Source organism: Paramormyrops kingsleyae, chromosome 14 (assembly GCF_048594095.1).
Source record: "Paramormyrops kingsleyae isolate MSU_618 chromosome 14, PKINGS_0.4, whole genome shotgun sequence".
NCBI classification, from domain to species: Eukaryota; Metazoa; Chordata; class Actinopteri; order Osteoglossiformes; family Mormyridae; genus Paramormyrops; species Paramormyrops kingsleyae.
This window is the reverse complement of record NC_132810.1, coordinates 8,095,003-8,107,508: the sequence shown is the minus strand read 5'-3', so window position 1 is coordinate 8,107,508 and position 12,506 is coordinate 8,095,003. Positions and strand designations below refer to the sequence as shown.

Below are 12,506 nucleotides of genomic sequence, written 5' to 3'. Positions count from 1 at the left end.
AGCATCAGAATGATCTATTCTAGTTGAAGTCTGGACCCCTTCCCATTCTCACATCTTTAAATGAACAACTGAACTGCTATTGGATCGGCACGACACCAGAAAAAGGGCATGCAAGCCATCCTCACCACCAGCAGGTGACCATCTCTTCATCATTATACTCCACTCCATTCATTTGTCTCCAGATGTTCCTGTCATCAGGACAAGACTCTACAGCTGCTCTGGCTCCTTCTTTTGACACACACATTAAAAGCCTTGAGGAAGCCCTCTGAAACAGTCACTGCTGCTACAAGGTTTTTATCAGTGCAGAAGGGAGCCAAGACTGAAAGCACATTAGGCACTGGGAGAGCTGTCGATTACCACAATTTTTCTTTTGAGTGAAAATCTCTCACTGGTGACATATATAATCTATACTGTTAAACAACAAGCAGATGTGACTCTTTTGTATATAAATGTGAAAGAAACCCTAGAATAAGAAGCATAACCAGTCAGCTTCAAGACACAAACATCTACAAACATACAAGGGTATCTTGAAAAAAGATGGTGGCTATCTAACAACTGACATCTTGAGGTGTCACTTGCAAAGACCACTGCCAAGCTGCACCACTACCCTTTATGTAATTAATTCCAGTCAATTCACAAAAATAGAATCGTCTCTTAGAAGCTAATGTGTTAACAGAAACTGTCCGTCTCATTTTCCTTGAGCACTACGTAGATCCTGCAAAGGGCACGAAGGTCTTTTTTGAAAAAATTAATGCAGCCACTGTCAAATTTACAGACGGGATGATGTTTAAACCACCACTTGTTACGAAGTGGCTATGCCGCCCGCGAAAACATTATATTACGGCGTTGTTTACATCGCAACTTACTTGTTGTCCTGAATATTATACATTTGTGACAGTATTTCATTATACATTATTACGATTAATTATCCTTGCATTCTAAAATACGAAACTTTTAGGTGAATCCTGGAGTCCAGTAACGTGGGTTTCAAGTCACGAACAAAGATATTGCCTACGTGCGTATCTAGTAAAAGAAAAACAAAACCTGTATACAGGGTGTTGTAAAACAAGTTTTAAATGAGCACACAATCGCAGCGCTCTATGCGCAAAACAAAAGGAGTACCCCTCCGGTCAAAGAAAAAACAAAAGACAGATAATTTCGCAGGATCCCCTGAAAGGCTTTCCTGTCGATCAGTGCATTGAAAGGACCACGACAATCTGGGATTTATTAGTGGCGGAATCCGCGTCGAGGGAATGATGCTACTGTAGGGACCACACAAGAAATCATCACGTCCACGGGCTTGACAGCAGCGACAATGCATTGCACAGACAAAGAGATCAGACATTCAACGACATCCTGACTTCGAATGATACATCAACGAAATTAATTACTTACAGTTCTCAAGAACTGAATTTCATCTTCCCCTTCTCCACCTTCAGCCATGGCTGTTGAGGAGCCTGCTTAGACTCTGATAGCCTCCACTGTCGCCTTGCAGCACGGCGCTGCTGCTCCTCTCTCCTATCGATATTAGCATATAGCTAATCCACAGCCATATAGGGGAGCTCGAGCAAACGCACTGCACTGCAGCCTGTCACTCACGCCCGCTCACCGCCAATGCCAGCGGCGCCGTTCCCCTAAGGGGGGCAAGCGGGAATCGCTTTCGCGGGGACTCCGGATCTAATACGGGGGAGGGGGGATGGAGAAATAACAAAACGTAGCCTTGCAGTCAAAATACGGCACTGGGTACGGAAACCTGACGTCAGCGATGGCGTTCATTAGCCGATAGTGAAAAGCAGTAACCGCTGCTTAACTGGCAGACTTTCATCACTTGTACAGTTGCCGGTTAACTAACCGGCGGCATCTTTCATGAAAATGGTGAAATCCAGACCCGGGAGGGATACTACTATACGCCGTTATTAAAAATAAAAAAATGTTCCCTTGCTTTAGTAACCCAATAATTTACGGACTGCTGTTTTATGAGCAAAAATGAACGGTGAAACAACCGGACAGGTCGGTCTCATTTAAGGCCGTGACGAATGAACTCGAAGAATATTAAAACCCAAAACACTGAAACACAGTCCGCTGTCAATTTCATTCTTTTAAGTATCGTATATGTTTTGCTGTAAATCCGTGCGGTGCGAGTTAAACTCATTTTAGAATATTTATGGTGACCCCCCTAATATTAGTTAAAGTCAATGAAAAAGACTAATTCATGCTGTGCTGCAGATGACCATGATGTAGAACCACTGTGGGTTTTAATTTTTTTACGTGTATCTTATACAGATGAAAAAGTATCATTTTCTGGGACACAGCCAGTCAAGCTTGGACCTTCAGCATGTGTTTGGGGTCCAGCTGACCTGTTCAAACAGTTGCCAAGAATAGCTCTTAAAATAATGCTAATAAAGTGTCTTTAAGAAGAGAAACCAAACAAATCCAAAGTATGACAATCACTTAATTAATACTGATAACTGCCTGAATTTAATTTTTGATCAGCACCCAAACCTCGCATTTCCGTGGAGCCCCCTGTAGGCCACATACAGTCACTATATTGGGCGGGGGGTGATGTGAAACAACAAATCCTGCCCGCTGCATTTCATACAGTCTTGTTAGAGAGGTCATATTTCTGATTTCTAAGATGAAGTTAAATAGTATTTTAAACAACTGTATGCTATGTCTGTGACAATCAAGTATCACAATGTGCAGTTGGTTACCTTAAAACTGGTGACATTCAAAGGTAACGGTCGTTTTCGGGTGAGAGTGGTTTAAAAGCAGGCCTTCATTTTCTCTACTAGCGTAGTTAAGCAATGAAATATTTTCATTAACAATATATATCAGAATATACTTTTTTTGGTTGGGCCGCCAGACGCTAACAGTAGCCGTTGGGTGGCTTAGGTCAGCTGACGGACAGTCGCGAGCCTGGCAGGCATGCAGTCACGCCAGCGGCGGCGGACGTCATAAGACAGATACTGGCGCGAGCCGCGTCTGTAAAATTATTTTCCGCCCGCCTTCAGGCGCGTGCTTCCAGGCTCGCGCCGAGCAGCTCGAAAGGTGTGAGAAATCCGAGAAGACAGGCTCACAGAGAAATGATGTGGGCGGTTGGTTTGCCTCTGAGAGGACAAGAAGACCAAGCCGGATACTTTGAAATACACACAAAAGAAAATATGAACATTTGACTTACTTGAGTAAAGGTAAATGTATTCTGTAAGAAAGACAAACTTTGAGTTGAGTCTGTCACAGGAAGGACTTAGTGTATACTTTACTGTTATCCAACTTGTGTATGTACATATTCCATAATTTAAGTATATGATAAAAAAACGCTCCAATATCAAACCATTTACAAAAGTTAGCGTAAAAAACTTAAAACATTTATTTTAAAGCATATGCTGCCATCTTGTGGTAATTTGTATAATGCGGCTAACTTTAGCCTCGAAAAGTGATGGGACAAAATCAGGCAGAATCGGGACAGTTGAACGAACCAGACTCAGAGTTTTTAATTTCTCAGCGAAGTATTAGGTATTCAACCGAATGGTGAAAAAAAACATTTTTATTTACTATATACAGATACTTAACTCCATTCACACCATTAGAGCATGTATTGTTTTTCCATATCTATTTAACGGTGCTGTTACAGCCCATAGGGATCGCGATGGGAGTGTTTCACTGACTTGCTGTTGACGGAGGAAAAATATGAAATGGTGCTTGGCATAGTTTTGGATTCTACCCGCTACCTGCTTCTTTCTGGTACCTATCTGTGTTGTCTTACTGTCCCAGGGACAACCGTCACAACGGACAACGTGTCCTGCCGCGAACAGACAACATTTATGTAACAATACTTTCAGCCGCATTAAGGCTTATTTAATAAGATGTACACCATTTCTCCATTTCCGTCTTTCTATGGGTCTGCTGCCTATTACTTAAGTCATGATAAAGTTTTACCATGAAACCGTGCATAATAAAATATATTGGGTAATATACGTACCGCGTCCCACTGGAAAGCCATTATAGACGGCTAAGCTGTGAGTGGTGAGGTGTGTATGTAACCCTCTAGTGGCGGAAAGTAAGACTGCAATGCAGTGACCGCAGTCTAGGGATCTGATGAAACAGGACAAATTCACTAAGCTAAATTATTTCTTCTTTTTAACTGATTTTGAATTTGGTGAATTTCTTTGATTGAATGATTTACACTAATTTTAGTCATACGTTTTGTTTGAGCTGCAGTAACATTTCAGCGATAACAAGGAATCACGTTATAATATTTAAAACAACATCGAAATCTCACACAAACGCGATTACGCTGAAAAAATATAGGTCGTTTAGAACTCCAAGATGTTTCCCCACCCCCATCTTTGGATTATATGCAGCATCTAACATACTTTTGTAGGAATGCCCTCTGTCCTTTCTGTGCCTGTTTGCTTGTTCCAGTATGGGACCTAGCTCATTTTAGGTAGCGAAACATCCACGTGAGCTTTTCATGTTCACTTCACTAGAGATCCGGGTTTCGAGTAAATTTTTGGCCCACAATGTTTTATTGCCTTTTGTCAAATCTGCAGCATCTTCTGATTTTCAGTGTACGTGCGTCTTCTATAAGATGTCAAGGTCATCTAGAACGAGACCAGAATATGTACATGCTACTGACATCCTAGTTGATATTATTGCTGAAAACTAGGGTCGAATTAAATTCACCCTACCGCTGTACCAGTAAAATAGCCCAAAATGTAGGGCAGATTGACCACGCTCGGAAGACCGCAGTAGCGGGTCAGAAGTCTGCTGTTCATCTGAGTTCAGGCACGCCTTCAGCATGTGCAGATCATTCAGACGTCTAATTTATGGCTGTGACGCGCGTTAAAATCAATAGGCTTCGTAGAAGGTATGACTGCAGGTAAACAGTAAATGGGTATACAGCCGGCATTTTCTTGTGGCGTTGCATTTTCTTTGACTGCATTTTACCTGAAACCGTAAGAATTCTAGTATCGTTTGTTCTTCATTAAAATGGCTCAGCCCGGCGTCTCCGTTTGGTTTTAGTTTGTGTAAGTATTGACCGTCCTGGAAGTCCGCAGATGTACATGAGCGACCCCGTCTCTCTGTGAGACCGCGGTAAGCGGCGGGGCTTTTATGCTCCAATAGGAGCGATCCAATGAAAACGCAAAAATCTCTGAGTGGCTTTATACGCTGTCTGTCAATTGCGCTTCGAGAGTCAGCAGGCAAGGCTGGCTGGACGTCAATGAGCTGAGGAAACATTGAAGGAGCGATGCAAAATGTTTGGGTATATCGTACAAGTCTTCTCTATCTGCTGACAACTGTCTGCATCAGGTGAGTCGTGGGAATGTTTGTGGTGGGGGGGGGGAGGTTCTAAAATGTGTTCAAGTCTACATTAATATGGAGTCGGCATGAAAACTTAAAGCTGTGGTCTTTCTTGGCTATACAGAATATTATATATGTATAAAACCATTTTGTTAATGATTTGAGATGTTTTAATTTTAAACTGATGCCTTTATTTTTTCCAATACATTGATGAGCTTATAATAAGCTCTTGTCTGAACGTGATAATCACGAGATATAAGAGCATCTTTATATTGTATAGTTTCCTCATAACTGTCTTTTATCATTTTTTTTTCTGGACAAGTAGTCGAGTAAATGTGAAGTCAGTAGTTGCTATTTATCGCTGTTGTTTTTCCAATGTTTTGTTTATGCGGCATTAGCTTTTAAATGCTCATGTACTTAGCATTTTATTCATGGAAAGCCCCATAATTTAGTTTAATATCCAAGCATTTTTATGTGAGTGTTATTCTCGTGAAATGTATAATTTTCGATTGTGTGCGTTGTGCATATGCCCTTACAGGCCGGCGTACTGTCAGTGTTAGTGCAATAATGACGAGAGGTGATTTCAGTATTTACAAATAAATGCGCAGTTTGTGATTGGCGGCTGCGGTGAGAAGTGTGGTGTGGTATTTCCGTCTATGCATTAGTTAATTGACTGTTTGAATGCAAAGGATTCGTTTCTGTTACTGAGCGTGCGATTAATTTTCATGATTATTTACGACAAATGCAGACACAGTTGAAAACGCTTTTTTTTTAAATTCAATCTTCAAGACAACTTCTGAATGATATTCAATTTGTTTAATATTTTAGCACACTATAAGAGTAATGAGAACTACGGGGAAGATCGCCTTAACAGTGATGGCAGAAATAAGAGCACTGATTCTCGTGCCATTATTAATATACTATTTTTGTTTTTGTTTTAATCAAATATTCATGTTCATCTTATACAAGGGTTTTGGGCAATACTAAGCTCTTGCTGTACGTTGATTTCAGTAAAGGAGTAGCAGTGTACGTGTATAGTTGTGTTTTTGGGTTAGCTTCAGTGTATGTGTGTGTTTTTCTTGCCCAGATACTTGTGCTTTTACACACATAAGGAACAAGCTGTATGAATAGTGAAATTAATTTTGTGCTAACATTTCTTAATCTGAGTTAATGTTTATTATACAGATGTAAAAGTAAGCTACCTTTCCATCTTCTGATTTCTTATCCATCTACGAACATCTACGAACACTTTAAATAATTCCAAATGTCTGTGCGGTTGAATTGCTGGTAGCATGAATGGTGTTATGATTGGCCCATGCAAAGTGACTTCCTTATTTGTCTATAGTGTCAGTTTTTAATTTGTGAAATGACTTTGAATGTGGTCATTTATTTAATATCTTATAGTCTTATATTTGATGAGAAGTGATATTCAGATAATGTACTATATAAAATCAAAATTATATTATGTAAAATGTATTAATGTAGATATGTACATGTCTTTGTAACTATTTATGTTGTTTTAGGTTAGGATCTTTGATAACTTACATTTTTTATGATTACAGACTATCTGAGGATTTTTTTGCAGGCATTTCAGTTTGTCTCTGTGTGTATGTGTGAGTGGATCCTTTATGCTTCATCTGTAATTAGTCTGTTAGAGAGGCCATCTCCCATTGTCACATCCATCCGCTTTCTGTTCAGGGTTTCGGGGGGCCCAGAGCCTATCTCGGAGGCTATGAGGACACAAAGCAGGGAACAACCCAGGATGGGGTACCAACCCATCACAGCCATTGCCACATCATAGTTAAATTGAGCAAATGTATAGCTTCTAAGCAGATGGTTTTGTTCATAAAGATTTTATCCATTTTTTCAGCCAGATATCACTGAAATGATAGTGGTAGCAGAAATTAAATATCACAGTTGTTTCTCATAATGGTTTGAGGATTTGTTTTGTTGTGGTTTTGCAGGTGACCCTTTTACAGTTTAAAGACATTATTTATGCTCTGCATAAAAAATTAGTTTTTCATGTATTATCTGTTCACTTCAGACACAAGGAAGATATTTATATGAACCATTTTTATATTACTATATTTTATATTCATCCTTGAAGTATTTAAGTCTAAGAGGTGTATTTTGTTTTTTTTTTTTACAGGTAATCGATAACTAAGGAGATGAATGACCAGGCTATTTTTGTCTTGACTTGTTCCCTGAGCTTGGTATCAGAAGCAGGTCCCTCAGAAGAGTCACCCCTTAATTAGTGTACGAGACATTAAATGATGTCCATTATGGAGGGAAGGCACACTGTCCTTCGGCTGTATAAGCCCATCAGGGAGAGGATCTGCATCAGTCTGTACCTCCCAGTAGGGCTGGAACACAGTAGAGCCTCCCTGTTGCTCAGTGGCCATGGTCAGAAGAAGGTGGGGCCAATGGGAACAAAACAAAAGCAGCAGTCTTCTGAGCTTCCAGGCAAAGACCTAACCTCCAGCGAGGTTACAAAGGGTGCCATTGCAGATCTCAGCTGGATTGCGGCTGTGCATCGCCAGGCGCTGGCTGACCTCTTTGCCCTTTGTGCTGACTGTGCAGCTAGGGTCCAGATGGGAAACCAGGACGGCAAACTGGAGGTCCAGCAGGAAGGAGGTGCTGCCTCCCCCTTGAGCGAGACACTGAGCAGCAGCAACCTGCAGCATTCCCCCAAGTTCTCTCCTGACCAGAAGAGGGGCACCACACAGGGCCGACGGCTGAGGAAGCTGGCAGTGAAGCGAACAGACAGCGCTGAGGGTCTCCTGCAAAGCAAGTTTAAAATGAAAGTAGAGAAGGCCGTCTCTGAGGGCTCCCCATTCCAATCTGGGAAAGCCCCTGGGACCTCCACCCAGGAGAGCAGCTCCTGCACTAGCAGGGATAGCAGTGCTGCCCCACCTGTGGAGAAAGAGCTTAATGCCAATGGGCAAACCAAAGAGTTCACAGTAGACTACACCTTTGAGTCTGACACAGACATCTGCAGTGAGCTGTCAGAGTATGACAATGATTTGTACAATGGATTTGGGGGACTCCACAGCTTCCTAGGGGAAGAGCAGCAGACACTGCAACAGGAGCAGATGCTCAGCGGGGACAACCTGAGACCCACTGAGGATTGTGGTCCATCTTCCTTGGAGGTTCCCTCTGCTGCACATGAAGAAAGAGACTGGAGAGATGCTGGGATCCAAGTGACAGCTAGGGTGCAGGAAGTAGGGGGCATTGTGCAACAGATCAACCACTTTGACTGTGAAGAACCCACTCTAGATTCACCGTCTACAGCCAAACCCTGTGGGACAACCCTGCAGAAGGGGTGTGAAATGACTCGGGTCTCCCTGCCTCTCACTCCTCCTAAGCCAGAGCAGGATAAGTTAGCAGTGAACAAGCCTCTCCACAGGGTTTTGGAAGCAGAACGCATAGATGACAGTGAGGGGTGGAGGAGATTTCAGGGAAGCCCTAGAGTACCAGTTGTGAACTCCAAAGAACTTTTACCACAGTCACTCTGGGGCCCAAATGACAGTTCTCCAGCTTCAAGCCTTAAATCTGAGAGGAGAAGTCCTTCCTCACCCTCACTCTGTGAGGTCTTCAATACATCTTATCCCACCATCAACAGTCTGCAGAGCATGTCCCCAGTAGTTTCACCAGTTACCTCTCATATTACCAGCCCACAGCTCAATCACCGGATCCTGCTTCTACCTGAGGAAGAGGGCGACCACGTTGGCAACCAGAGGAAGTCATTTCTAGGGGCCACCTTGTCTGAGGCAGAGCCCAGGGTCGCCACAGAGGTTATCGACAAGAATGGCAACAGAAAGACTATCACACGACTGGATCTGAATCTCTTTCATCAGGGAGGTGGCTCAAAATGGGGCTTCTCTAGCCCCACGGTGCCCTCCCCCCCAGGTTAGTGAACCTTATTCCCTGTAATGATTGCTCACCTTGGCTTCTGCTGGCACCCCTTCATTTGTCGCTTTCAGGTAAAATTGACACAGCAAGCACAGAGAAGCTTCTCATAGCTCAGTGAAAATTCAGAAATGTCTCTGAAACCCAGGATGAAGATGTGCTGGGAAGTTTCCTGCAAGGTCAGCAACTTTTGTTTGTTTCTAAGCTGCCCAGGTTTGTAAGGTCTTGTGAGTGAAACCTGAGCACCATCCTGTATTTGCCGTGCGGTTCCGCAGTCATAATTCACAAGGATATATCTCATTTTAAAGAAAAGCAGGTGTTCCTGATTTTTTTTGCCGCTAGTTGTTACAGAAGTGCATGGTTCAGTGAAGCCCTTCATGTACATGCTAGTTTTACTTGGGCAGGCTTCCCAATGTGTTGCCAGCTGCATACCTGCAGTGTCTGGTCCACGGCAGGTTGTGTGATTGTAGGGTTAAAGATGCACAATGGAGTGGGACGGACTGGAGCTCATCGTGTATGCTGAGTAATTGCTTTTAACTCTGCTAGCCCTCATAAACTAGATAATATGCTTGCCAGAATCCCCTCTAGCCCTTCTATGGTCATATGTGCGTTAGAACTGCTTTCTGGAGGTCAAAGGGAAGCAAAGACAGGTGTAGGATTTGTAATGGTTGTCTTAAGGTGGAATTGCACTATAGGAAAAAGTGATAAAGGCTTATTGGAGACTTTGATGGATATAGGGAAACTTCTAGAGCTTCCATTTAATTTGTGTGCTAAGTGAAGTTTCATGCCACGTATTTCTGTTGCGCTAAGCCTCCTCCTCCTTGTTATAAATGCTAATAAATATTACAAAACCTTGGACAGCATTTCATCCAACTACTTATCTTTTGACTGAATGTACACTGCTAAACAATACATCATTTTTATGAGGGTAGGTGACACAACCCTGCTGGCTTTCTCCTTTGGGAGAAGGAAACACGTCAAGACCAAGCTGGTTATGCTTTGTGTTTGTCTTGTGCTTCGAAGTATTGCAGTAAACTTGCTAGGGTGTAAAAACCAATAACAGTAATGATGGATTGTACTGCCTGTAACTAAGTGCTCATGCACCAAGCATCTTCTACATATTGTGGTGGGGCAAAGGGAAGAAAGCCAGAAAGCAGTCTTTACTCTAATCATTAAACTCATTTTGTAAAGAGGCTTTCTGTAAATGAAAATTTCTTATGCCCACAATAAATTTAGGCAGTTTTACCACTGCCATAGAACATTTGAACTTCATCTGTGTTCTCCCTGAAAGGTAAGTGACACAAAGTAGGGTTGTAACGGTACACATATTCATTGCATGAGATGAGTGAATGCATTGTCTGACACAGGCAGAACCTAAATTCACAAGTAGATGTTCACACAAAACATTATGCTAATTGTGGCTGTGAATTGGTTACCACTAAAGCTGGATACAGCCACTCATAATCAGTGGTTTGGGAGCATTTTGGTATCCCAATAAACTACTGACTGATAAGACCAAGACTGTCTGTTGGCTCTGTAATACTGAAATTGGCTATGGCGTGTCTGTTATACTAAGGATACACAATCATACTCTGTAATAGAACATGGGATTTAGACAATATTTAGTTCATTAAGACTGCCACGATACAATCTTCTTTTTGAATTTTTGTTTTTTTCACTTTTTTATTTTTAGAGTGTAAAAATCAGCTTGTCTTAGGTTTATTATTCAGGCAACTGTTCTTAATTGTGTTTGTTTGCAGTTTTAATAGTAAATAATTTCAAACAAATTCAGTTTCACTTCTGTACCAAAATTGCACAGAACTGTGTACCTAAAACCAAGGTTTGTACAGAAATGTGAATTTCGTGTACTGTTGTACCCCTAATCTTATTTTTTTAAAAGGACATTGCTGCCGTAGAAAGTGTTCAACTTAGGACTACAAGAATGATTCCTGGTCTTAGAGGAATGTCTTATGAGGAGAGGTTAGCTGAGCTGAATCTGTTAAGCCTTCGACCAAAGGACACTAAGGGGGGACATGATCCAGGTATATAAGATTCTAACAGGTCTGGATGCTGTTCAACCAAAATAGTTACTTCAATATTAGTTCAAATACAAGAACTTGTGGCTATAGGTGGAAATTAACAGGAGAACATTTTAAAATGGATTTGAGAAAGCGCTTCTTTACATAGCGTGTAGTTAGAGTATGGAATAGGCTTTGTGTTAGTATAGTGCAAGCTAAAACATTGGGTTCCTTTAAATCAGACCTAGATAAGATTTAACAACTCTGAGCTATTCGTTGAGTTCTCCCTAAATGAGCTTGATGGGCTGAATGGCCTCCTCTTGTTTGTAAATTTCTTATGTTCTTATGTAAAAATGTGTTGGGGTCTTTTGGGGGGTGGGTTGGTGTTTTTTGCAGCAGTCATGCTCTTGAGTAGTTTCTACAAAGGACAGAAACTTTTCATAAAATGGGTGAGGTCATTTGCCATTTGAAATGGAAATCCATGTCTATCCGTACAAAACTTGCTTTGTGGATCTAGGCATGCCATTCTTAATGTGTCTCTTAGAGACAGGAACAAACATGCCATTCCATCCTAAAGTAACCCAAGACGTCCTACAAGCTCTCCTGGGAAGTTGTAGTGTGTCTCTGTGTTATGAAAGACTGTAATGCTGGGACCTTGACCCCTTGCAATATTTGTGTGAATTCAGATTTTTTTATTTTTTGCCTGGTGCTTTTCATTCTGGAAATATTATACATGTACTTTTCACAAGTTCACAAGCTTCACCTTGATGAATATACAGTATTCTCATCAATTCATAATATAATATCCATTTATTTTCAAGGCTTTTGACCTTATTTGAGATCATCAAGCTGGTTATGTCAATGACTATCGATCATGCACAGTTCCTCCCTCATCCACAGTTGCCTCAAATGACACAACCCTTTGTTATTTGGCACACAAAGTTCTTATTTCTTGAAGTGTATAAAATGGTTATTTCTTGAAGTGTATAAAAGGGTTGAATGTAGCTCAGATGTTCATGATTCTCTCTGAAAAAGGTTACTTTTACACAGCTTGATGTAAATTGCCAAGAGTACAGGAAAGTCTTAAATTGGCACTGTGCACTTTTCACACATTTATCTGACACTTTTATCCAAAACAACTTACGTTAGAGGGAGGTGTTACAATTTATGTGTGCTCCCTGGGATTCAAACCTATGACAATTCCAGCCAACATGTACCTTAAGTAAAAGGGGGAGGGGTTTGAGTCAGCTTAGAGTAGCGGAAACAACCAAAGTAGAG

At 41.5% G+C, this 12,506-nt stretch overlaps 2 protein-coding genes across 21 annotated transcripts in view; one reads left to right on the top strand and one right to left on the bottom strand.

Annotated features, from left to right (window-relative positions):
* ryr3 (ryanodine receptor 3) overlaps positions 1-1,673 on the bottom strand; it is a 97,263-nt gene extending 95,590 nt beyond the window's left edge. For 13 of the 15 annotated variants that reach the window (XM_072699224.1, XM_072699231.1, XM_072699225.1 and 10 more), the window contains exon 1: positions 1,396-1,673. In XM_072699224.1, coding sequence (XP_072555325.1) covers positions 1,396-1,443 — 48 coding nt within the window. In that variant the 5' untranslated portion in view covers positions 1,444-1,673. The remainder of the gene's footprint in view (positions 1-1,395) is intronic. The other 2 variants (XM_072699229.1, XM_072699236.1) reach the window with 1 other exon arrangement.
* Positions 1,674-3,046: 1,373 nt separating this feature from the next.
* Positions 3,047-12,506, top strand: part of LOC111838861 (formin) — an 85,182-nt gene continuing 75,722 nt past the window's right edge. For 4 of the 6 annotated variants that reach the window (XR_002836977.2, XR_002836975.2, XR_002836976.2 and 1 more), the window contains exons 1-2: positions 5,165-5,310; positions 7,451-9,210. Coding sequence is in view for 3 of the 6 variants with exons in the window: in XM_023802247.2 (XP_023658015.1) it covers positions 7,572-9,210 (1,639 nt within the window). In the remaining 3 variants the exon portion in view is untranslated. Of the gene's footprint in view, positions 3,189-5,162; positions 5,311-7,450; positions 9,211-12,506 lie in introns of those variants that run through there. The other 2 variants (XM_023802248.2, XM_023802250.2) reach the window with 2 other exon arrangements.